Here is a 25,841-nt window from a genome sequence, read left to right on the forward strand (position 1 = left end):
GTTTTCCATCTGGTTTGCATGTTTCTACAGGTAACAATTAGGGATAGTAATTTATAAAATAATCAAAGAATTTCTGACTGTAAAGAAGTCGTCAATTTCAAATCAGACATTAACTATAAGTAAGTGGCATCTCTACTCTCCAGTTGTTCTGTAATGTATCAGTCATAAAAAAATTTCCTGAACTGCTTCTAAACATTGGTTTTACAATGGAACTATATAAATTTTATGTGAATCTAGATCATCTTTAGTATGACAGTCTTAAAGTTTTATTTCCTTTAGCACCAGTTTTACTACTACGTAACAGTTTATTTGGGTATTTATAATAATATAAGACTTTTAACAATTTTTCACTGTTAAAAAATGTGATTATAGTTAAATTTTGATATCAAAAAATTGTTTCAATTAAGTTTTTGGGTTTATAACACCATAGTCCAGTTAAATAACGTTACATATATTGATTGCTTATTAATTATTTTTGTTTTGTTGGTATTTGTATGTTAAATTGATGGTTAAACATTGCAAAAAAAACTCACTCAGTTTATATTATAATGATATAAATAAACTATTATTAAATAAAAGTTCAATTTTCCTATTGCAATTCTAAGAATGGCAGCCATTTTAGAAAGAAGAAAAGTTTTTAAATTTCACTGATTTTCTGTGGCTTGTTATTTACACTTTGAAATGCATCAATATATTAATAATTAGGGCGATTTTCAAACGTCAAACTTTAGTTTGAATAATAATGGAAAAATAATCATGAGAATGAGTTTGTTTTTTAAGAGGGCATAGGTCGCGCTAGGAGCGACGATCTCTCCTTTGTTGTGTATTTTCTCTGTCTGTATTTTCTCCGGTTCGTCTTTGTAGTTTGATCTAGAACAATTAATTAAAAAAAAAAAGTAAAATTTCAGTCTATATACGTAGAAAATTAAGGCAATGCCGGAAAAATCGTATTTCGTCTATGATCAAATTTGACGATTTGAAAATCGATAAAGATGTGATTTTTTTTTAAAATAGCTAGTTTATAATATCATCTTTAAGTTACATAATGTTATAATCGATTTTTTATTAATTTTTTGTTTTGTTTGAATAAATTGCTTGAGTGTAACAAATAAATGTTTACTGAAAAGCATTTGTCAATTTATGGTAATTTGATGGTTAAATATCGTAAAAAATTTACGTTACATAAATAAACTTTTACTAAATAAAAGTTAAATTTTCTAATTATACTTTGCTGAGCTGGGCAGCCATTTTAGAAAGAAAAAGTGTTTAAAACTATTTTTCTATGACGTATTATTTATGATTTTAAATGCGTTATAAATATTTAGGGTGATTTTTTAAACGTCAAACTTTTGTTTAAATAATAATGGAAAAAACAATTCATAGAACGAAAGTTTGTTTGTTTCTTAAGAGGATAGAGGTCGCTCTAGTGGCTGGCATTGATCTCGCGTTGTCTTCTTTTTGCATTTGATAAATTCGTTTTTGTCGTTCGACCTTCGGCAAAGTTTTGTCAGGAGGTTTCAAAAACTTAAGTTTTGGCTCTGTCGAAATGTTTTCTCATTTGAAGAACGTCATTTCGTCAAGAATCAAATTTGACGCTACTCCTGTTAAGTTGAAAAATAAAAAAGATGAAGGACGTGCTCCTCCTGCTGGTGGAAACCCAAAAATTTCGATTTTCACAAAACCCAATAAAGGAGACGAAAGGAATAATAAGGATTCCTCTGCTCACAAAAACAAAAAGAAAAGTAAAAAAGGTATAATACTTTTTTTAAAAATCATATTTATAAATAATGTTAAACTTTTATAAATAAGCTTAGTCTGATCTACTGGTTGGTGGATGTTATTGTAATTGGCAACCAAAACATGTAAGGCTACATCAAAGTTTCTCAAAAAACTATTTAAATTTTTTTTAAAATTCTGTAATGGATATTCTTGCGTGTACAAAACAATTTTATTAAAAACCTTACAGCCACATACAAAAGAAACCAAAAAGAATTTTTTGCATCAGACAATTTTGCTTAAGCTGATCAACTTTCCAAAAAATGCAGTTCACTCTGCAAGCCTGGATCCAGAAGAGAGCGAGAGTCTTTCCATTGTTAGTAGGGGGCCTTGAGCCGATGCTGCTCAAAGGCTGCCACAAGTTCACGATAAAATCAATTTTTTATAGTGAATTTTTGCTAACAATAAATTTATAAAATAATTGATTTGTTTAGTTAATTTTTATTGGCTATGTCAGTATAAAGTTTTGTTCTGTGGACGGCTTGGATTTTTTTTTTCTTTCAGTAATTTTGTTGAAGGGTTTTGTTGAAGTTCGGTCATTTCCAATATATTTGGTTTGCCTATCCTTGCTGTTTTGGTCATCAGGAATCCAGTTTCTTGCTGTCATCAGAGCTGGGTCCAGAAGCAGAGAAATAGAAACCTGCCTGAGAGGTGAAAACAGTCCTTATAGGCAGGCCAAAATGGTAGGAAATGGCCGAACTACATGTTCATCACAATGCACATCTGAAAAAAATCTCACAATCTAGGTTTTTTGCCAAATAATTTTTTTTAAATAAAAAGGCACAATATGTAAAATACGACAACACACTGAAGATGATGAAAATGCATAAATTTGGTCTCATAAAACTAACAAGACTAGGCCAACATGATTTTCATTGATTTGACATATTGGCATCTCTCAACTTTCTGTTTGTGGTTTATTGGTTTTTCTTTTTAATACCAGCAAACGGCTATATTTTGCTGAGGGTATCCTCAAGGATTTAACCAACTGAACCTGAGCACACACAAACACACAGTGTGGAAAATCCACAGTTAAAAAAGAAAAGTTTGGTTTAAGGAATGATCCCAAAATAATATATAAATGCACAACAATTGGAGGTTTTCCCAAAATTTCTTAAGGGAGGACCAGGATTTTTTGACCTGCTTTAATCGGTCACTCCATTGATTAAAAAAATCCAGTGATGAGGTCAGCCATTTCTTCACAGGGCTCTTTGTGATTGTGTTTGGCTACTGTAAAAAGCTACAAAGGCTTGAAGTAGTCCACAATAATATCTTAAGCCTTTGATCACGAAGAACATGAGGAGTTATTTAAGTTTCCCTCTGTAAGGATTATTTAAAAGTATGTTGAAAACACCTAAAATTTTATAAATTGTAGTTATTTATTTGTGATTTACAAATTTAAATTTTTGTGCATCTTCTTTACAAAAAAAAAATTAAATTATGCAATGACATCAGATCTATTGGCTGATCCCATGAACTTGTTCAGCCTTGAGGACAAATATTTCCCTTTGGGTTTTTTCTAACTTTACAATTTGCCACCAGCCCCAGGACCATAAATCCTCAAAGTTTGGACTGCACAGTCTAAAACCTCAAGGATTTTATGAGTACTTTTTAGTCCCAGGATTCAGTTTGGGCTCAACTTTGTTTTTAAAATTATTTAAATTTGTTTCAGAGCCAAATTCAGTAAATAAAGTTGTTTTTACAAACTGTTCGGGCCTTCATTTAGGGAATAAACATTACAACAATGTCACAAAAGTTGTAAATAATAATTATTCCAAGAAAGCTCATCCAAGTGATTCTGATAGAAAAGAAACAAACTCTGACAGTAAAGTAGAATCTGAACCAGCAATCAGCACATCTAGAGAAATACCAAAAGAAGTTAAAGGTAATTTAATACTTTGGTAATTAAAGATTAGATAGTATCTTTTTTTTTGCAGAATCTTTCAACAGCATTAAGATGGTAACACAGCCAGATTTTGATATTGTAAAAACATTTGTATTTGACTGGAGAAAACTTCAGAAAAGGCTGTGTCCATATATGGCTGAAGTTCCTACAAATCTAGCAGAGGAAGAGGTAATTTAAAAAAATCATTAACTTGAAATACTATATTTTGTATGATGCAAAAACTAAAAAGTTGATCATAACGAGTATTTTTGAACCTTATCAACTAGTCAGGGGAACATTTTTTACAATGTATGATTTACACTATGAAAAAATGGTTCAATTAATAAATTGATAAAAGTTTTGTGGCTTGATTTTGATTATCCTGGTGTGCTTATTCTTGATGTATTCAGGTTGGACTGGCCTTACATAAGTAAAAACATGGCCAATAGACTAAAAACTTACTTAATGATATATTTTGATATACATTACAAAGAAATAATAATATTATTATTGATTGATCCCTTATATTGTTATACTTTTGTGGACAAACATACAAAAACACATAATAATCAACAAAATACAAATAAAAGTATATTGTATCAAAATTCAATTCTTATATTTATAAAACAAATTGAAAAAACAAGTTTTGTTTTTCAGATCATTTTCTTCATACTGCAGGACTGGATTCAGGCTAATGCTAGAAGTGCCACGGTAGGAATGTTATGCAGCGATTTGTGGGAAATAGGCGAAGCCCAGGCTGCAAAAAAATTGGCAATAGCTCATAGTTAGAATCGGCGTTGGCATATTTAATGTGATTGTTTTGTAATAAGACTGATTTGTTTTTGTTTTTTTGGTTAAGGAAAAATTTTATATTATTAAAAATAATTCATTAGCAATTATAGTATAATATAATCTACCAATTTGATCTATTTAAACAGATTTATTTAATAGAAAAAAAGTAAAAAGATTTAATTATAAATACTTACAGCAAATGCTATCATTTTGTCATCCAATGCAACTGCTATGGGGTATCAGTTTAAAATACTTTTTACATCTTGGCTTAGTCCATTCTGTTTGTTTCCTGAATATTAAAATAAAGATGATTTAAAAAGTTATGTTAACATGATGTAAATTTAAGATGATTTAAAAAGTTAAGTTAACATGATGTAAATTTAAGATCGTGTCAGCAATTTGATTATAAAATTTCATTTTAAAAAATTGTAAAAATATCATAAAATAGACAGGTATGTGAAATATGATAATTCTATGGTTTTATACATTGCAATTGAAATTGATATTATTTTGTGTTGAAATTATGATTTAAAAGTAAAGAAATATAATTGCATAATATATATGATATTTATGTATGATTTAGGTTTGATTTTATATAACTGAACCTACCTCTTCATTTATGACTTTTTTGTCTTTTTTTTCGGGAAGTACATTTATTGAAATAGTGCTAACTATCATGAATATACTTTTAAACACCACATTTATATTGTAACTGCCCTCCCTTGTAGGTACCATTGTAAACATTTCCAATTTCTTCTCATTTGGTGCAATACTGAAAATATATGTCACTATAAGTGATCCATAAAAAGAAGTGTTCAATATAATATGTCTTCACAGTTGAAACAATAATAATTGTGGGTTGACAAAAAAAAAAAGAAAAAAAAAAGTACAGCTGTAATTACGTGATATCAGGAATGGAAACTATATGTTCCGTATCCAATTGTTGCATGTAAAAAGTTCCCATCAGCGTACTGCTACCTGTATTTTTCAGTCTCACTTTCACGACGACTTCACAACTTACACGAGGCCTACTTGGAGTGACCTGTCAGCGAATGCTATGAGTTGTGAACAATGTTGACGTTAAAATTTGAAGACAAAATATAAAACCTGAAGATATAATTGAGGGGGGATCACAGTGAATTCAGTGTATTTAAGAATATCAGTTTCTTCACAGGACAAATAAAAATATGCTTTGAAAATCCAATCTTCGTCCAAAAAATTCTCATACTCTGAGCATTCTACTGCAAGTACAATTTTCTGAGCTGTTAAAAAAGACATCAATGATCAATCCAATTTCATATGCACATTATGAATATATTTTCATATATGATTTAAGGTAAAAAATAATATTTACATTTTGGAGAATGCTATTTATAATTTATCTTTGACTTTTATCAAAGAAAATCAGTCAATAAATATATGTATAGCAAAATTAATCTTAGAAACACAGTTTAAAAAACTTTCACTATTTATATACCCTTATTAAATTAATTGCAGTTTTATAAACTTAACTTACTAGATTTTTTATTGAGTTGAACGTATGTTGAAAGAGATTTAACTTCTTTAGATGGGACACCATTATGCCATATTGAGACAACTTGAGCTTGGTAAAGTGCTTCGTAAGGTTCCTTACCTTTATTTATCAATTTAGCAGTTACTCTGTAAAAAAAAATTAAATATTAGAAAAATACTTATTCTAATCTTGTGATAAAATTAAACAATAAAATGCACAACTGAAGATGGTTGTTGAAGAAACTTAAAAAAATATTACTTTAGTTTTTGCTTTTACATTTTACTTTTTGGATTCATTTCCACTACAGTTGAACAATAATTACAATTTCTATGACAAGCTGTTGTATGGAAAAAAAAATGTAGTACAGGTATACAAAAGTTTAAACTTGTGTGGGGTGTTTAGTGATGATTATTTGGAAGTCGTGAGATGCCATCTGGTGTGACGTAGGCTTTAGAAAAATATTTTTTTTATCGTTTCTTTTCTTTATCCTTGAGTGACAGACAAGAATGACACATCTACATAGAAAACAAACACTTTAAGCCCGAAGATGATCTCAATAAAGATCAAAAAGTTGGCATGATAAAGAAAATGTTTTTCTAAAACCTACGTCACTCCAGACCCATCTCACGACTTCCAAATAATCATTTAGACAAACAAAATCAATAAATGGTAACTGATTTATACGAGCTCAAATCCGGAAATGTACAGAGTTGAGCCTATCACTTCCCGCAGTCCAATTAATTACCAGTACAATCAATGTTAGCAGTCCGAGGTCAGATTTCACTATTGTCCTTCCATCCACTGAGGTTAGGCTCTAGGATCAACAGAGATCAACAGCTAGGCCATTTCAGCCCCCAACTCAATCAGCCTACAGACATACCCATTCACATCCTCACTCATTATTAAATATTCTTTCACTCAGGGAGGTGGAGTACTTGATATTCCTCCATGACCCTTTATACCTATTTTATAATAGGTAATAACTAACCTAATTGAGGATCAATGGAGTACTCAATATCCTGTTAGGCCCTCTCACACTACAAAATATGTACATAATTTAATTTGATAAACTTAATTACTTCATAGGTGTTCCATAAGGTACAGACTTTGCCTCACAAACTAATTTAATGTTTGGGTTTTCTTCATTTATTGTGAAGTTTTGAAAAATTGGTTTCTTACTTCTCAGTGCAATAGTGTTCGTATCTATTTCATCATCGGCTCCTGAAAGAAACAAAAATCTCTGGGAATAAATGTTTTATATACTTAAAAGTTAAGCAATTATTTATTGACATACTTTCTAAATTTTTATATAGATGTGTAACATCCTCTCTGGCCATAGAATTAATTTTTTTAGTGCTTAGGTTAACACCGATTCTGAAATGAATATAAATTAATTATTAATATAATGAATACTACTCAAAAGTTTGTAACATGTTGAAAAATATTTACGTTGAAGTCTCTTTTGAAATGAGCTTTAACGGTTTATTAGCATCATACACCCAATTCAAAATATCTGAATTGACAATATTATAAAAAAGTTTTGTGTTATAGCCACTTTCTTCTCCATTTTTCAACAGATTGAGATAACATGGCCCTGCTTTTGAATAAACCGCATTCCAACCACAGGGTGTGCCAAGATCTGGTCGTCCCATCCAAACCTCACTCCAAACGTTAAAAATCCTTTAAAAATTGAGTTTCCTTAAAAAAAATACTAAAAAATAAATAAAAATTGCACAAAACTATTACCAGTAAGTCTCGCCATTCGGATTCAGTTTTTTTCGTTTTTCAAAATCGTGAATGTAGAAAAAGTCAATCGTTCCTGTCTCGTCGGGATTTATGCCACATAAGAATGAACTGGTGACTCTTGATGGAATTCCAAGAGATCTAAATACTATAGTAATATATTACATTGCAGTATTGAAATCTTATTAATAAGCAGGTAAAAATATGAAACCAATAAAAACAAAACATTTACATTTCAACACACACAGCTAGTTAGATTAAGATGAAATTTTACAATTTAAATTTCAACCATAACAACTCATAAAAAATATACATAAGAAATAATTTGAAATATTCTAATTATAATTAAATTATTTTATAACCATTCCATTTAATATATTATGAATATATAGATGTAAAAAAATGTTTGGCATTTAAAATCCATTTTATTACTAAAACTTCCAAAGAAAAACATCTTTTATGTCTAAAACTGGTTATTATGGTTAAATTAAACCCTAAAATGACAAAATGTTAACATCTGTGAATGAGCATACAATATTCTCTTGTTGCAGTAGTACATTTCTCATCTTGACTCAATGTACAAAAAAAATTAAAAACATTTGTAACTGTCTTACATATGTTCTCACAGCATAAAAAGGATTCTTGGAAATGAATAAAACCTTTTGATTTAATTTAAATTTAATTTTACAATCTACTTACTCAGTTTGTAGATAGACTCAAGACAATATGCCACCAAAATTGGTCTCAAAAAGACATTACTCGCGGAATGACTCTTCTTCAACTTAAATAAGAAATTCTGTCTACTTTTTTATAAAACCTACAGGCATAATTTATAAATAATTAACCTCCAGTGAGTAATCCTCCAAAGACAAAACATTGACCATATTTCACAGTTGTTCGAGTCTTGTACCACAAATCCAATATTTGTCTCGTTCCCGTCCAGAGAAGCGGAGGAGAGCCACCTCTCAGATTACTTTCCATTATCCCAGGCGGTGCTTCAATCTTGACAAAAAAATGTATATATGAAGAAAAAAACGTTTTAAAAATCACAAATGTACTCACAGAAAAAGCAATGGACCGCACTATTTCAACAATGTTCGTCCAGTTTTTTACTTTTCCAACAACAGATGCCAGAACCAAAGCTGCTTCTAACACAGGTTCCTCAAACTGGCTAAATTTCCAGTGTGAATAGTTTATCGTCTTAGCAGTCCCTCGAAAAATGCATCCTATGTCTTTCATGACATATTCCTCTATGTGGTTATGATGTTGTAGATGAACAATTTCTACTATGAATAAAAAAATCTATAAGTGATTACATTGGTAAAATGGTTTAGTTGTCACTAAAATATCTTTTAACTATATTAATGTCTATTGTATATTATACAAGTTCATATACTGCAGTTTATACTAACATTTATTCCAAGGGTTAAACAGTAAGAACAATGGTATTGAGTGTTTATACAATAAACCCGTCTTATTGTTCTCTTTGTGAATCATCTTACAAACTATGAAGTACTTTCCTATCCAAGTGTTCAAGTTTGAAGAAAGCTGAAAGAACATGAAAAAAAACTCATTATTGTACTATTTCAATTAATTAAAAGTAGTCGGTTTTCCATCTTACTACTACTTCAGCTTTAAGCCCGTCTTTGCTGATTCGGGACACAACTCCAACCCAAGGTTCTTCGAAAAACGCCGGAGGGGTATCTTTGAACGGTAGGTTTACACACACCTCAAATGGTTTTCCCACATCACCACAATCTGACATTGAAATTACAACCGTTATAACTGTTGTTATAGTTAGGCTGTTGATATAGACCTGTCCAAACAAAGCAAATCTTCAAGTCGTCATGTTTCCTGCTTAGAGCCCTTTCAAATTGGAGCACTAAACCGAAAGTCTTTCCACGCCTCACGACAAGTTCTGGGACATCCTTTTGCATGAGATAATACATGGAAGTACTGTGCAGTTCTCCATTTGCTGATACAAGATAGTCAATGCCCACCACTCTGTTGCAGGTTGAATTGTCCCCCTTGCCCTCTGAAACAGATTTGTTTAATAAACGGAGATTGTTTCCTCTAAATTTAAACACTCACCATATTGGTGATGTGGAACAAAGTGTCTCAAAAGTTGTCCTAAAAATGTAAACTTCTCTTTCGTTGTATCCAATATATTGCGCTCATTCTTACTCATTATAAAATTACTCTTTTTGTTTATAAACAAAATGCTTATTTGCTTTTTATTTATTAAATGTATCCTTATCAAACAACTGATAGGTTGAAATTCACATATGTTGTGAAACAAATTGAGTCAAAATTCATAAACTTTTTCTTCAGCAACAAATATCACAATTTTACATTGATTTCCTAACTATATGGTTTATACTTTGGCTAGTAACCTGTTCATAGCAATTGCTTATGAAAGTATGTTTAAAAAAATAAAATGAAACTAAATTGTCACAATTTTATATTATTTCACAACCATTGCAAGTGCTGTTTCTGCTTTCACTGTGCTGGCCAAGAATGATGCCCTTAAGTGGTATGTACCAGCTTTTAGAGGAATGACTTTGAAATTGGCTAAAAGTCTACCTTTTGCAGGGACACTGAAATATTTTTAATTATCTTTAGAAAGCCAGTGCAAATTAAATGTGACATTTACATTTCTCTCAAGAGGCTGATCCTATTGTTAGTGTCGATTTCTTCTAGATTAAAGCAACCGTCTAGAGATCTATTTAAAGGGTTGACAAAAATAGCAGTTATTGTAGCTTCAGAATTAACTCTTGGTTTGATTGGAGTGACCTGTGAACTCAATTAATTTCATACTTACAGCAAAAATAACTTGGAGTGTGTTTGATGGACTAGTGTTACAGTTATATTTTACTAATTTATCTGCCCATTACAAAATTCAAACTTATCTATTCCAAACTTCAACAAAAATATAACACCTGAAATGTTAAATTTGGTGGGAAGACTCGAACTACATGATAGTCTAAAAACTCATGATTGTACTTAGGCAAGCTTGCACTGGCATAAACTTTGAGAAGCCAGTCATCAACTAAATACTTAAAATACTCCTCAGGACCCACAACGAGTTTCAACTCTTGAGCTGAAAATTTTAATTTTCTATTAGAATGAATGGTGGGAAATAATTATTTATTAACTTACTCGCCCCTCTCTTCACAACTATGGATATATTGATACTTTTGATAAGTTCTTTCGGATGGCCACTGTTAAGAAATGAAACGGCTTGGAGACAAAACTCAGCCTCTAATGAGGAGTGGCTAAAATTTTTAATATGCACAGAGACGCTAAAATAAATTGATTATGAGTCAAGTAAGTTTAATGCAGTCATAATCTACACAGAAATTTTACATGACTGAATCACCAAATTTGACATTTTTGGTCGGTCTCAATTTAATATAGATGTCTTTAAGAAGGGGATTTTTTTCAAAGTTGTTATAGACTTCATCAGCATTCCTTAAGGTAGTTGCTAACAAAACTCGCTCTTTTGTCATTTCTTAAAATAAAATAAAAATTATACTAATTTAATTTAAATTTAGCTTGAATTTCAAACATCAAGGATAATAAATTATAGATTCATTTACGTTTTTTATCATGATAGAAGGGTGTCAGATCTATTATTTTATTTAGTTTGAAGCCTTTTGTTGTAACATAGGTCCCAATTCTGTTTAATTAAACATTAAATATTGAACTATATCACTAAATATCTTTTTCTTAAACCACACCTTTCTGTTTCACGACCCATGAGCCTTAAAGGCTTCCCTTTCCTGACCTTCCAAATGCGAACATCTGAATTTAACCCAGAATAGAAATAATCTGCGTCCCACGGAACATCCAAGTTTGCAGTTTTCACTGCTCGTACGGGACAAGGACCAGCATCTGATTCAACCGCCTGCCAACCTGAATATTTTTCATCGATGTCAGTTCTTTTCATGAATACTTCGCACCAAGTATGATAACAGCTAAGAAAGCCAATGTTGAAGAGCATTTATAAACAATTTTTTGTATTATTTTTAGCTTACTAGGATGCCTCTGGTTTATAATTATTATATTTCAATCGCTCATTAAAGTCATCTAAGTAAAAAAAGTCTATTGTATAACTTTGGTCAGCATTTATTCCAAAGTCATAGCCAGTTACTGCCCTTGCACATATTCCTAAAGCCCTGTAAGCTGAAAAAGTTGTCGGAAATAAATTACGTTTATTTTATTTATTTTTTTTTTTGTTAATTTACATTCTCATGATTTATGATGGGTACAATGCATACTATACCAAACTGTCAATCTTAAAGCGCTAATTTTGAGTTCAAACTAACCTGTTGTCATAATTCCGCTGTTGACGTAACAGCACCCATATTTGACAGGTAAGTCTGTTTCATACCACTGATTAAGAATGTAGGCACTTCCGTATGGTGCAAAGCTGACATTGGTATTATCGTCATTTTCAATAATACTAGAAATCTGTTAAAACATGCGTTGAAAAATTGAGGTATCAATAAGCAAATATAAGTGCCCTGTTTACACTCACAGCTTTAGCCACAGCATCAATTATTGACAAACAATTTGACCAATTATTGATTTCCAGCTCTCCAAATTTCGAGATCATAGTTAAAACTGCCAAAAGTACATCTTTGTCAAACTGACCATATTTCCAAGTAGTGCTTTCTATAGAGGTTGATATCCCTCGGTAAATTATTCCAACATCATTCAACACCGTATCTGCTCTGTCTATAGAATTTGGCAAATAAGCAGTATCACCTGATAGAAAGGACAAAGTTAATGACCAATAGTCAATAGGCTAGATGTGTCGAATTCTTACTCGAGTGCCAAGGATTGAACAACATATAAATAGGCATCGGGGCCTTAAATGTGTTTATTTCACCTTCCCAGATTGTGTTAATTATTAAGTAAAACTTCCCGATAAGGCAATTATTTGGGGGAGACAACTAGAGATTTTATAGATCCTTTTGTTTAGAAAGTGCAAGAAGCGTAATGCACATTCATTTTACCACAATTGAAGCCCACAAGCCATCTTTTCTTATTTTGAACAATATAGCACTCCAAGACCAGAGCTTCTTGGCTATGTTAAATGTGTGCGCACAGTTACAATCCATACTGTACTTATATATTTTTGATTCATTTGCAATATCTATACAGAAAACACAGGCCACTAAAAATAAACTGCTTCTGTTTAAACAATGTAATTTACCAGTCCAAACGGCACTTATGGTCAAGTGGTCTTTTTCCTTGTTGAAAGGCCGCGTAAACTTAACATTGACCCCAAATGTCTTTCCCCGTCTTACAACCAGTTGCGGTGGATCTTCTCCCATAAGGTGATATTTTGAAGTATATCTTAAATTACCGTTTAAATTGACCAGATAATCAATATCCTCTACTTTGTTAGGAATAGCAGGTTCGGCTTGGAGGCCTAGAATAATCGTTTTTATATTATCCGGCCAACATAAGCAAAACATTCACTTACTTTTATAAGATGACTGTAGTATGAAGTCATCTTGAATGATTATTTTCTGATGGTTTACAGCAGTCTCTTGAGTTGAACCGATTAAGTTGAAATATGTTACCATGCTCAATTTAATACATTAGCAAAGTGAATAAAGTAAACCAGATGACAGTTCACTTATTCTATATTTTTACATTTTTTAAACTTATTTACTAACATATTTTTAAAAAGCCATGATTGAGATTTTGTACCAACTTTCAGTTTTTTTTGTAAACTTACAATTAATACTACATTACTTCATAGTTAACAAAAAAACTTACAACTTATGATTTTTCCTTCTCGAAGGTGGGATAATAGGTCATCTCAAAAAAACAACAACCAGTTTTTCTTTCAATCACAACGTTTCAGATTTATTTTAATCCTTCCTCAGGTGGATCACCGCAGTGGTTAAAACAGTCATTAATATTTTGTAACAGTTTATTAAAAAAAAAAAAGAGTCAGTGTGGTACGATTTAAGTCTTTCAGACTCCGAACAAACGTTTTAATATCTTGAACCTGAGTAAAAAACTTACATATTGTATTTTTAAAAAAAGGAACTAAATAGTTTGCTGAAAATAATTTATATTGGGCCATAAAATAAGTCTATAACATTCTTTATAGTCAATTCAATGAAAATATCAGATACTAAACAAATTTAATCAACAATATATGAAAATTTTTGTTCCACTAACTGTTGCCATTGTCCATGTAATTTTCTACTTCCGTCCTTCCAGATCTTTTCAGGTTATTTGCAATGAACTACTTGATGTGTTTGGGGGACAAGTGGGGACTGACTACATGATCCTAGAAACATTCTTTACAACATCCTATTAAGTCTAAACAGACTACAAAGTAGAAGAAGAATTCAGGACATCAGGTAAAATGAAATGTTGTATGCAATTGGCTCCAAAACAAATTAAGGAACCGAATCAGGCCTTTTCTATACAAGCTCAAAATATGAGCAATTGAACTCACCAGGGAAGTACCTTAAAAGAGGCCACCAAAAAAATCTTCAGAAGATCAGATTAGCAGCTATTGAAGCATTAGCATGGAAAAAAATCACATCAAAAATAATCAGTGAATATGTCCAAAATCTCCAAAACCGAGCGAAACAACCTGATATCTTGGGTATCAGAATACAAAGGAGTTTTGGGTATAATTTTGGAGGACCTTAACCTATTCTTGGATTGACAAAAACAAACACAACTTTCCATTTCAGTCCAAAAAAGACAAAATGAGAAGTGGATAAACTCTAGAGGTGCTAGTCACAGTAAGCTTATATTAATCGTGTAAATTAAAAAGTTACAATTCTATGAAAATGTGAATTTAATGCTTGTGATTGATTTTAAAGGATTTTCTTATACACCTTCGCTAGTTTGAAAACTAAATTGATAAAAACGAGCGAGAATAGACGGACCAGAAATGTTTAATTTGGACAAAACCATTTCATTAATTATGGGCGAATTGGTTATCCGTTTATAAAAACGGCGCTCGGACCTACTAAACCCGCAACACAGTCAGGTTCGCAATTCTTCAGGCGCGAATGACGAGTCGTGGTCAGAAATTTTTTTTTTGTCTTCTTCCAAAGGAAATCTGCCATTACAGCAGAAAATTTATATTACAATAATTTTAAATTATTTTGAGGGGTATGTAAAAAATTTAAGTTATGACGTGTTGACCAGGTTTTTATAAACTTTTTTATTTATGAATTTTGATTAAAAATTCTTCTAATTGTTATTTCTTACATTTTGTTTGTGTAATTTCGTTTGACATATTTAACTTTTTTTTTTTTTTTACTTTTTATTTAGTAAATTGTATGTCAAATTTTGTACAAAAATACATAATATAGAATTATATGTAAGAACTATATTTTTAAAAAATAATATTAATATAAATAATGGGATGCAGTTCAGAAAAAAGAAAGTACAAAAAATGAACACATAAATAAAAAAAGAAATGTCATCTCTTTTTCTCTACCTCATCGCTCTCTCTCTCTCTCTCTCTCTCTCTTTCTCCATACCATTTTCTATATTTTCTTTCTCTCATATTTCTTTTTTCTGCATTTCTCTCCCACTCTCCGCTCTCCCTCCCCCCTTTCTACCATTCTCGTTTTTATTAAATTAAACTGAATGAGATTTCAATTTACAATAAAAATTGATGGCATTTGAAAAAAATTTAAACAAGCGTCATTTCAGTTCATCACCATCTATTTGTTTTTCAGAGATAAGATTTGATTTTCTTTACCCAAAAACCAAGCTTAACGTCTTTTCTGGGCAATGTTGTTGCAGAATTTAACTCGAAGCTAATTACAAACAAAGTGCATAATTATTAAAATGTTGAATTATTTTGACATGTTGATTGTTGATTTGTAAGTTTTTTGTTTTGTAACATTGGCAATGGGTTACATTTATAACTAGACAACAAAAGTTAAACATAATTAAGTGAACAACTTGGTTAATTATTGAGTTAAAAATAAACAGGTAATAAATTGTAATAACAATTTTATAGTTTTTACACACAGGGATCTATCTTCTTTCATGTCATGTCATAAATTTACACTATTGCTTTACATTTTGTTGCAAAAGTTTTTTCTAAGAAACATGTTGAAAACAATGTAACTTTCTTCGCTGGTATCGGCTGACTATCGCCGTCCCGAAATTAGAAGTATTCTCTGTCCTACTAATCCACATGATATTGATAAAGAGATGAGATGAAATCAATTTTAAATAAGAGCAGAACAATTGTTTCCTAGATATTTCCAAAGAAATGATTGATTAAAAAAAGGCTGTCTATTATCATAATCATTAAAATAAATTGCCTTTAATCGAACGAGTTAGAAAGGGTCAGCCAGGGTGATTGGGTAAAAATTCGATCACAATAAGTACACTCCTCTTAATTTTAAAAATTAATTGCTAATCGAAGATTGCACAAATTGTGTGGTGATTAGTGACCGTTAGTCAATAATTATTCAGATATCGTGAGATGCGGTCTGGTGTGATGTAGGTTTCAGAAATTTTTCAATCCAAAAATATTACACACAGAACAAAACAAACATAAACATAACTTTTTAGAAATGGTCTACATCAACCAAGATAAACACAGCATCAATCAGACACATCTCAATAAAGATCGAAACGTTGGCACGATAAAGAAAATGTTTTTCTGAAACCGACATGACACCAGACCGCATCTCACGATATCTGAATAATTACTGCACAAATTATTTTATGCACCAATTTTTGCTTATTTGATATGGGAGACTTGTAGTGAAGAGTAGTTAAGGTGTCGGTCTGGTTGGAGCTCTTCATCAAAGATGGGCGATTTCGTCAAGATGAAATGCCCAGAGAAAATATCTGAAATTGCTTTGGATTACTGAGAAAAAATTATTTACACGTTCATGTATTATAAATGGACTGTAAAATAGGTTATAACGACATGTAAATTAAGGAGTTACAATTCAGAGGTTCAATCTGTGAAAATGTGATTTTAATATTTGTGATTGCTTGTAAAGGATTTATTACACCTTCACTAGTTTGAAAATTAAATTGGAAAAAAAGCGAGAATAGACGTTCCAAAAATGTTGTTTGGACAAAATCATTTTATCAATTATAGGTGAATTTTTTATTCGTTTACAACGGCGCTCGGACCTACTAAACCCGCAACACAGTCAAGTTCGGCAAAACTGTATAGCAAACATTTCAGGCGCGAAAGACGAGTCTTGTTCAGAAAATTTATATTAAATCATTTTAAATTATTTTCAGGGGTACGTAAAAATTTAAATTATGGCATATTGCCTAGGTTTTTTAAACTTTTGTGTTTTATGAAATCCGATTTTAAAAATTCCTTTAGTTGTTATTTCTCGCATTTTGTTGGTGTAATTTTGCATTAACTTAAAATGTCAGGCCGGTTTTGATTAGTCTGCATAAAGACATTCGTGCAAATATCAACACAGCCATCATTTGCTGACAACATAAAAGCAGGATGTGAATCTGTAAGTGGAAAAGTTCATTTGGCATTTCTGGTGTAGGAGTGTCTGATAAATCTGAAAACTTTCCTATTCTTCCTCTCTTTTTGAATAGAAACTCTGGAATAAAAACAATAAAGTTTTGTGGTTTCCAATAACTTTAAAGCAAATTGGATATATATATATTTTTGCACAAAGTGGTGTTTTGTTAAATTTGCAGTGATTTATTTAAAATGTACCTTTTTCTGGGTAGTATGTGTTCCAGCTTAATTAATTCCTTCAGTTTCTTATTTTTGAACCACCAAAATAATGGTTGTTTAATTATCAAGATTCAAACTAATGCAACGCCTGTATGAACATAAATCATAATTTATTCTATTAATTATTTTAATTAATTATACTTTTTATCTAAGGTCTTAATTGAGAAGAAAATGCTAGTGTCACAATGTGGGATTCGAGCCCACGACTTTCAGTTCAATACTCACCTGCTCTAACCACTTGAACTATAGTAACTTCAGTCAGAGAGCAGAGTTTAAAAATTGATGGTTAAACATAGTAATTTTGCAACCAAATGCTTATTAAACAAAGTTTTAGGTTTTTAAAAGAAAAACGACACATAGAGAACATTTTCTATTAATAAGTGTAAAGCTCAAAATACAGTAGTGTTTTTAGATCCACTGAAAAAAATTAGTGAAAGCATGTGTGAAACTTAAATGAAAAATTTTAACCGTTAGTAATTCAATGAGTTCAACCGAGATGGAGATCATTGGGCGAACGTACATCATCAATTTTCAAAATCATTTTCACAAGCTGCGTTGCAAGCATTATCTGTTGTTTTTTGCTCTTCACAGTTTCAATCACGTGCTGGACTTTCATATCTGTAATAAAATACAAATGTTATTAAACGATTTGAAATAAAATGCATGCTGTATGTTTTGGTAGAAAACAGTTCGATCAAAATATGGATATTGTATGTTACATATTATTATTTTTTAAATTCTTTTATAAATTTCAAACAAAACAAACAAAATTGTGAACATTTAATTATTCAAAAAATTTTAAAATTTATTGTCAGATCTGACCACACATTGTAATAAAACATGAGCTTTTTAAAAATTTCTTTAATTTACAATGAAAATTTAAGAAAAAAACCTACTGTTTGTTCCGACCCCCATACAGTCAACACCAAGATCAGGATTTTCATCTTTGATGTGAGCAGCTTTCAATGCTGTGACTGTCTTCATGGGAGGAAGACCTGCATTTTCAGCAAGAGCAAGAGGCACAGACTCTAATGCTTCAGCAAATCCCCTGAAGGCATACTGCTCTAGACCTGCAATCTAAAAAGAAAAAATAGGTTATTATATTTTCTAAATAAGGAATTATTAATAATTATCAAATTACAAACCTTGTCGGCTCTGTTCGCTGTTGCAATAGCACAGGAGAGCTCAGCTGCTCCTCCACCGTATACAATCTTGTTATCACAAACCAAATTCCTCACGACGCAAATTGCATCATGCATGGATCGTTTTGCCTCCTCGACAATCTAAAAAAACAAAAACAATATTACTAATAAATATAACTGCAATGAAAGCAAAATTACCATTTCATTGGATCCTCTAATGAAAATTGTAACAGTACGAGAATTAGCGCATTCTTCAATTACGAGCATTCGGTCTTTAGTCGTGCCAAAACTAATCTCCCTGACCAAACCTGCCTTGCCTAATTTTTCTGGCGTTAACTCCTCAAACCTTGGTACGATCCTTCCTCCAGTTGCAATGGCAACTAGCTATAAACAGAAAATAATCATTAGCACTAATTACAAAAAAATATATTTCAATAAAAAAATAAATAAAAAGTGTACAAACCTCAATGAGAGGGCCACCGACCCAACGTACAGCTGGAAGGTCCTTCTTTAACAGTAGATGGTTTGCTTCATCATCAAAACCCCATTGACAAATAGCTAATGTAGCTCCTACTTCTTTTACCTATAAAATATGAAACTGTTCACACATCTAAACACAAATTATCTATTTATTATTAAAATGGATTAATTATATTTTTAAAAACTCCTCTGATTGAAAACTAGGTCTTCATTAAACTCTCAAAGCTACTCATTGATAACACAAGAACTGCTGAGTATCTTCAGATGCGCAGTGTGATCTTCACAGGAATGTGGTGTTAAACGGACAAATTTATATTAACCACAAACCTTATTAACTATTTGCTCAAAAGTATCCGCTTCATATTTCCTCAACTCATGATAATCCTCAACGGAGCCAACATCAAGCTTGTGCTTGGTTTTTGGTTTTGGGGGTTCAAACGGACAAGTGAGGATAGCAATTTTAACATCTTTAAGGACCTAAAACAACATAATGTAAATTTAAAATAATATGAAATGGTTCATAAAATCTAAGGCAACTGTCTTTGAACAACTAAGTAAAAACATTTTCCATGTTAAAATATGGAAGACAGATTATTTGTAGGCAAAGCTTAAGTACTCATAGATACAAAATCATAGAATAAGTTCAAGAGCATTGTTTATTATTTTAGCATAGTGTCTGACCAACTGTCATACAAATAACATTGGAATTCTCCATGCAACTGTAAGTAAAATTATGCAAATTAAGCTTTTATGATTCTCAACAAAAATTTGTTGAACAAAGCTGAAACATTCTAAGTAAAAATTCTTAGGGGAAAACAGCATTTGTTTCATATTTTAGCACAGTGTCTGGCCAACTATCATACAAATAACATTGGAATTCTCTATGCATCTGTAGTAGAACTTATATTGTAACTAAATGTTTTCATAATTTCACTAATTTCGTGGTCCGCTTGACCAATTAATATATTACAATTAATTAAGGTTTTTATCTCAACTAAAAACCTTAATTAATTGTTTTCATAATCTTTAATTAAAATTTGTTGAACAAAGCTGAAACATTCTAAGCAAAAATCTTAGAAAAAAAAGAAGCATTTGTTTCATATTTTAGCACAGTGTCTGACCAACTATCATACAAATAACATTGGAATTCTCCATGCAACTATAAGTAAAATTATGCAAATTAAGCTTTTATGATTCTCAACTAAAATTTGTTGAACAAAGCTGAAACATTCTAAGCAAAAAATCTTAGAAAAAAAAAGAAGCATTTGTTTCATATTTTAGCACAGTGTCTGACCAACTGTCATACAAATAACATTGGAATTCTCTATGCATCTATAGTCAAACTTATATCGTATCTAAGTTTTTTCATAATCTTTAAGTAAAATTTGTTGAACAATGCTGAAACATTCTAAGCAAAAAATCTTAGAAAAAAAAGAAGCATTTGTTTCATATTTTAGCACAGTGTCTGACCAACTATCATACAAATAACATTGGAATTCTCTATGCATCTGTAGTCAAACTTATATCGTAACTAAGTTGTTTCATAATCTTTATTTAAAATTTGTTGAACAAAGCTGAAACATTCTAAGCAAAAAATCTTAGAAAAAAAGAAGCATTTGTTTCAAATTTTAGCACAGTGTCTGACCAACTATCATACAAATAACATTGGAATTCTCCATGCAACTGTAAGTAAAATTATGCAAATTAAGCTTTTATGATTCTCAACTAAAATTTGTTGAACAAAGCTGAAACATTCTAAGTAAAAATTCTTAGGAAAAAAAAGAAGCATTTATTTCATATTTTAGCACAGTGTCTGACCAACTATCATACAAATTACATTGGAATTCTCTATGCATCTGTAGTTGAACTTGTAAAAATATAACCTGTCATAGTTCTTCATTAAAAAAATAAAATAATTCTGTAAACAGGAGGACTTGTTATCTAATTGGCATTACCATTGTGTCGCGAACAAGGGGTTAAACTACATTACAATACGCTTTTCTTATTATTAAGAATTAAAAAGCCACAGGCTCTGCTGGGATTCGAACCCAGAACTGCTATCACGGCACATTCAAGTCAAACACCCTTAACCATTTGGCCATCAGGAACCCTTATTGGAAAAATCCTATTAAGTTTGTGAAACCTGAGATTAAACCTTACAAAATTGTAAGCAACACTGAAAATTCTGAGAAAAGAAACTCAACAAGGAAAATTAGCATTGTTTTTTTTTTATTTTAGCATAGTGTCTGACCAACTGTCATACAAATATGAACATTGGAATTCTCCTTGCAGCAATAAGTGAAATTATTTACATTCTTAACTAAATACTAAGCTTTCATTTTAAGCAAAATTAGCAAATCTTAGAAAAGAAAATTAACAATTGTGTCATTTAGTATTCAGTGTTATAACACTTTTTCACACACGAACACTGAATCAAGGTATGGTCGAATTCAGTTTTACTGCCAAGCTTTCGAATCATTTTAAGATGACCAGAACAAAAACAATCTTAAATACATCCTTCGTAGATATATTTAAGATTGTTTTGCCCTTGTCGTAAGCTTGGCAGTAACAACTGAATTTGCTTTTTTCTTCAAGACCATACCTTGATCCAGACATTGCAAAGTTCTCACACAAACATAAAAAACAGACAAAATTTCATCATGGATGGTTTCTTTCATTATCAACATGTTGAGACTAAATTGACAAATTTTAAAATAAAAATTGTAATCAAAGCTGGTGTATTCTGAAATATAGAATCAAAGAATAAATGATTTACTTTGTTTCTTATTTTAGCATGGTGTCTGACCGACTGTCATACAAATAACAACGGAATTCTCCATGCAGTGTTTAGAAATTTAGTTAGTATTTAGTTTCTGTTAAAATACTCTGTTTTTAAAAACTTTCAGATATAAATAAAATCGAAATATGATTTTTTTTCCTTCTGAATTTTAAAGAAAAATAATTACCTTTGGCATTTGTGGATGAGACATGTCCTTGTCAAGGACAACTCCTTTAACCAACATGGTATCTTCTAACCTTCCTCCAACTTTCCCATCAATTTTTATAAGTTCAAAATTGACGTCTCTCTTTTTCATATCAGCTACAGACATTACTGCTTTGACTGCGATTTCAGCAAATTGTCTATGACATTTGTTAACTCTGTATGGAAAATAAAATTATTGAATTATTATTCAAATGATTTTAAAATATTATTTCTGAGAAATACATTTTTGAACTGAGTGTGGTCATCGCTGTTTTAATTAGAGGTTCTAAATTGTTCGCATAAACAGGAAATGCATCACCAATGTCGTCGAGGTGTTCAATCGCTGTCTGTGCAGCCAGTTCAAAGCCATCGGCAATTCTGATAGGGTGGATTCCTTTGTCGATCAGCATCTCAGCCTGTTCCAGCAAAGCGCCAGCCAGTACTACAACAAGCATTTTTGTCATTATAGAATGGAAAAACATTGAAGTCCTACTTACCAACCACACCGGTGGTCCCATCGCCAATCTCATCATCCTGTGACTGTGACAGCTGAACCATCAACTTGGCGATTTCATTGTCAATGTCCATTTGTTTCATGATGGTTGCACCATCGTTGCTTACCATCACGTCACCATCTTGAGACACAAGTAGTTTGTCTAGCCCTTTGGGGCCTAGCGAAGTCCGCACAATTCGTGCAACAGATTTTGCTGAATGAATATGACTCTGAAAAATAAGTATTATTTAATATCTATGCCAGGATAATCAGGAGAGAAATAATAGAGCTTGCATAAATAAACCTAAAATTTAATGAATAAAACGAATAGGCATGGCTACCCCAATATCTCAATCGATCTTGATCTTCTGCGTCCTATATTCCAAATTCCATTGTTCAGAAAATATTTCATTTTATACATGTAGACTAGAGATCACACCTCTTAACGAGTTTTTAAAATAATGTGTAAGAAAATTTCAAGGGCATTGCTAAAAATTGAACTCCATGACTGCATCCATGAAAAATTGAGAGGCAGATGCTTCAACCCGCTTAGCCATAGTGGTTCCATACATACAGATATATGCATGTATTGATAAAATTTCCTGAAATGTTTGATTGTTAACATGTTCATTGCACTACCTGATTTGTTAGGCTGTTACCAGGCGGATATTGGCTGAATGTTTTATGCATTATTTACCTGGTGGAACAACACATGTGGTATCATCTGCAATGAACGTTTAAGGGTCTATATTTTTTCCTTCAGATATCTAAATTCTAGTTATTGGTGTGTCATGAAAAGAGAGGGGGTGACATGAGTGACCAAAGTACTGTAAGCTCAGGCTCAGGATGGGTAGAAGTGTGCATTATTTCAGTGAATCAGTCATACGACATCACACACTATATAACCTCTGACACCCTCAAGGTAATATATAATTCTAGATAGTAAAAAACTTATTTGAAATGTGGATTGACAGATTTTCTCCTGTGGACTGCCGCTGATGCATGCTATACTGATGATTTTGTCAGTCAGTATTTTGGCTTTTGCCATCTTCAGTGTTGAGTTTAGGTTATCTCTTCTTAAAAAAGCGGGGGACACACTTAACCCGACACCTCGTCTCTTTTTGGTAGGGCTGCACATCTGTTCGACGTCAAGCGCACGTCACGTACAGTAACACAGCATGCCTATTTTGCATTATTATTAGCAAAACCGTGCCATAAATTGTTAGTTAAATTTTATGAGCAAAACCATGTAATAAATTGTTAGTTAAATTTTATGGTAGAACTGTGTAATAATTGTTAGTTAAATTTTATGAGAAAAACCATGTAATGAATTATTAGTTAAATTCATTCTATCAATAAATGGTATTACAGTGTTTTGATAAATTTTCTGCCAAACCAATACAATCAAATAAATTTTATAAAAACATCCATTTTTGATCTTGTTTAATTTGGTTTACATTAAAATAAGCATGTTGTAATTAAAATAATGACAAAAAATACATATAGTTTGAAAGAAAAATATGAGTGTCCAGATCTTTGTCTTTAACTGAATTCAAAGAAAATATGGCCAATGGGTACTTTGGTTGCATCGCATTGTGTGGAGTAGGGGGTAATACAATTTTATGGAAAATTGGACATTGGATTTGCATTGGGTGGCTTCAGGTCACGTCATGTTGCTTCGGCTTAACTTAGCCTGGCTAGCTATGTTAAATTGTGAGATTCTTCTTATACGATTGGCAGATCAAGATAACAGGCAACTATCAAACTATAGGTTCATCACTCTGAAGACCACAGGAAGAAATCTCACAATTTAACATAACTAGTCAGAGTAAGTTATTTACAAGAAATCACCCAAACAACACTGAAGATGGCAAAATGCCGAAACTGAAATGTCGATGCCAAAAATCACTCAGCTCAATTTTTACAAGTTCTACAGAATGATGGGAATATCAGTAAGTTTCCTAAACATTGTAGGAATGAACAAGATATTAACTAGGTTATAAAAATGTTACCATAATATAAAAATAATGAACCAGCAATGGGGCAGTCTTCACTGGCTGATTTGTTAACTATTGAAGACTGTGAAATGCCAAAACGCTTTGAACGGTTCAACAAAATACCCAATGCCGGTTCAGCATCAGTTCACAGGCTTGCAGACCAACACTTTAATACAAAAATAGTCCAAGATTTTTAGCTTTGGTTATAAAATTAGTTAAAACGCAACTGAGATTTTGATTTGTGGTGATACATATACTTGGGGGTAAAGATAACACGAGTAGGAAAATACTAAATGAAACTATAAATTTGATGTATGTCCCATCCCTGATGACTAAACGCAATGTCACTTAACTAGGAAAATCGCCATGATCATAAGTGAAAAGTTTAATTTCTAATATTTTACCAACAGAAACAAATTATTTAGTTTGGAAAAGGCCTGTTGTTTATTTTAAAAATGAAAAACATTGCTTTAAGTACCATGTGTGTTTGGAATGGGTGGGAGGAAGACTTTAGGTTAGTTGGAAAGTCGTGGATAAACATTCTACGACAGGAATGCTTAGGCCAAAATAGAAAAGTACCGATGAAAATTTCACCAACAAAACCAACCCGGAAAATAAAGGTCTAAAACAATCAATTTACTTTTAATATGTATAAATATATTTTTTACCTTGACCGCATCGGTGCCGGTAAGTCTTTTCTGTTTATCTTCGTCTTTCAATATAATAAAAGGCCTGCCGTACTCGTCGAACGCTATTGAACCGGGGAACGCAGACATGGTCTCCGGATATTCGACTGTTAAAAGATCAGACTAATAACTCTAGATATTAAAATCTAGAAAGAAAAGCAGCCCTTTTTCGGAAAGAGACAAATCACGAAGTTCCAGAGATCGGTTCACCAAGAAGAACAAAGGGAACGCCACTGACTATTTGTGGCATCGATTGTGGATATCGATTTAGCTTTAAACCAATACCAAGTATGATTGCCAAGTATTAAGCAATAAGCATAAAAACCATAAGTTCATACGCATTTGAGTTTAATATCCCACAAACACATTCTACAGTAATCAATAACAAATCATAAACTTTCAATTTACATAAAATAACATGAATAATTAATAAAAAATCGAAGTTAAAAGTTATGTAAATAATATCGAAATCGAAACTTTGTCTGAACAGTTCAAATAAGAATTTAAATACCGGTAAGTATATTATTATATTAATTAATTATACTTTTAATCTAAGGTCTTGGCTCAAATGAAAAAGCAAGTAAGGAGAATAATTAAAGTAATTAATAGATCAAT

At 31.5% G+C, this 25,841-nt stretch overlaps 4 protein-coding genes across 8 annotated transcripts; 1 reads left to right on the forward strand and 3 right to left on the reverse strand.

The window, feature by feature from the left end:
- Nucleotides 1-1,464: 1,464 nt before the first annotated feature.
- LOC106664617 lies at nt 1,465-4,651 on the forward strand. The gene is made up of 4 exons (XM_014390516.2): nt 1,465-1,751; nt 3,449-3,661; nt 3,714-3,850; nt 4,319-4,651. The coding sequence occupies exons 1-4, from the start codon at nt 1,547-1,549 to the stop codon at nt 4,448-4,450; spliced, it is 687 nt and encodes a 228-aa protein (XP_014246002.1). The 5' UTR covers nt 1,465-1,546; the 3' UTR covers nt 4,451-4,651.
- Nucleotides 4,652-4,656: 5 nt separating this feature from the next.
- Nucleotides 4,657-10,306, reverse strand: LOC106664615 (annulin-like). Its single transcript, XM_014390510.1, has 15 exons — nt 9,801-10,306; nt 9,526-9,744; nt 9,331-9,467; nt 9,122-9,257; nt 8,772-8,995; nt 8,555-8,711; nt 7,713-7,857; nt 7,416-7,646; nt 7,261-7,340; nt 7,046-7,187; nt 5,970-6,112; nt 5,561-5,715; nt 5,356-5,495; nt 5,063-5,225; nt 4,657-4,742 (listed from the first exon to the last, which is right to left on the reverse strand). Exons 1-15 carry the CDS (start codon nt 9,895-9,897, stop codon nt 4,722-4,724), a joined length of 2,190 nt encoding a protein of 729 aa, XP_014245996.1. The 5' UTR covers nt 9,898-10,306; the 3' UTR covers nt 4,657-4,721.
- On the reverse strand, nt 10,289-13,369 carry LOC106664616 (annulin-like). 5 transcript variants are annotated; one of them, XR_001340208.1, is made up of 14 exons: nt 13,204-13,369; nt 12,931-13,149; nt 12,731-12,870; nt 12,541-12,667; nt 12,250-12,479; nt 12,038-12,182; nt 11,747-11,894; nt 11,450-11,686; nt 11,309-11,388; nt 11,076-11,220; nt 10,869-11,011; nt 10,531-10,809; nt 10,363-10,431; nt 10,289-10,306 (listed from the first exon to the last, which is right to left on the reverse strand). XR_001340208.1 is itself a non-coding variant. In XM_014390513.1 (13 exons), the coding sequence occupies exons 1-13, from the start codon at nt 13,304-13,306 to the stop codon at nt 10,615-10,617; spliced, it is 1,848 nt and encodes a 615-aa protein (XP_014245999.1). In that variant the 5' UTR covers nt 13,307-13,369; the 3' UTR covers nt 10,409-10,614. The 5 variants fall into 5 exon arrangements, 4 of the variants coding, with proteins under 4 accessions (XP_014245999.1, XP_014245997.1, XP_014246000.1 ...); XM_014390513.1 differs by lacking the exon at nt 10,289-10,306 and having other exon boundaries at nt 10,409-10,648; nt 10,713-10,809; XM_014390511.1 differs by lacking the exon at nt 10,289-10,306 and having other exon boundaries at nt 10,409-10,809.
- A 4,431-nt stretch (nt 13,370-17,800) lies between these two features.
- LOC106664547 (T-complex protein 1 subunit epsilon) lies at nt 17,801-25,448 on the reverse strand. Its single transcript, XM_014390364.2, has 10 exons — nt 25,209-25,448; nt 22,548-22,773; nt 22,294-22,492; nt 22,034-22,226; nt 19,395-19,544; nt 19,051-19,170; nt 18,786-18,971; nt 18,591-18,728; nt 18,342-18,522; nt 17,801-18,063 (listed from the first exon to the last, which is right to left on the reverse strand). The coding sequence occupies exons 1-10, from the start codon at nt 25,314-25,316 to the stop codon at nt 17,933-17,935; spliced, it is 1,632 nt and encodes a 543-aa protein (XP_014245850.1). The 5' UTR covers nt 25,317-25,448; the 3' UTR covers nt 17,801-17,932.
- Nucleotides 25,449-25,841: the final 393 nt, after the last annotated feature.

This window comes from Cimex lectularius, unplaced genomic scaffold (genome assembly GCF_000648675.2).
Source record: "Cimex lectularius strain Harlan isolate CLEC.00 unplaced genomic scaffold, Clec_2.1 scaffold13, whole genome shotgun sequence".
Lineage (NCBI taxonomy): Eukaryota > Metazoa > Arthropoda > Insecta > Hemiptera > Cimicidae > Cimex > Cimex lectularius.

Excerpts from the sequence above, each read along its gene's own strand:
- LOC106664547 (XM_014390364.2), bottom strand. The coding sequence starts at position 25,316 with ATGTCTGCGTTCCCCGGTTCAATAGCGTTCGACGAGTACGGCAGGCCT. Across the intron at positions 19,545-22,033 it reads CTCATCCACAAATGCCAAAG|GTCCTTAAAGATGTTAAAAT; the intron begins GTAATTATTTTT and ends ATGTTGTTTTAG. Across the intron at positions 18,064-18,341 it reads TATGGGGGTCGGAACAAACA|ATATGAAAGTCCAGCACGTG; the intron begins GTAGGTTTTTTT and ends ATTTTATTACAG.
- LOC106664617 (XM_014390516.2), top strand. The coding sequence starts at position 1,547 with ATGTTTTCTCATTTGAAGAACGTCATTTCGTCAAGAATCAAATTTGAC. Across the intron at positions 1,752-3,448 it reads CAAAAAGAAAAGTAAAAAAG|AGCCAAATTCAGTAAATAAA; the intron begins GTATAATACTTT and ends AATTTGTTTCAG. Across the intron at positions 3,851-4,318 it reads CAAATCTAGCAGAGGAAGAG|ATCATTTTCTTCATACTGCA; the intron begins GTAATTTAAAAA and ends TTTGTTTTTCAG.
- LOC106664615 (XM_014390510.1), bottom strand. The coding sequence starts at position 9,897 with ATGAGTAAGAATGAGCGCAATATATTGGATACAACGAAAGAGAAGTTT. Across the intron at positions 8,712-8,771 it reads TGCGGTCCATTGCTTTTTCT|ATTGAAGCACCGCCTGGGAT; the intron begins GTGAGTACATTT and ends TTTTTTGTCAAG. Across the intron at positions 5,226-5,355 it reads GTTTCCATTCCTGATATCAC|TATTGCACCAAATGAGAAGA; the intron begins GTAATTACAGCT and ends ATATATTTTCAG.
- LOC106664616 (XM_014390511.1), bottom strand. The coding sequence starts at position 13,306 with ATGGTAACATATTTCAACTTAATCGGTTCAACTCAAGAGACTGCTGTA. Across the intron at positions 12,668-12,730 it reads GCTTGTGGGCTTCAATTGTG|TTGTCTCCCCCAAATAATTG; the intron begins GTAAAATGAATG and ends TAAAATCTCTAG. Across the intron at positions 12,183-12,249 it reads TTGATGCTGTGGCTAAAGCT|ATTTCTAGTATTATTGAAAA; the intron begins GTGAGTGTAAAC and ends ATGTTTTAACAG.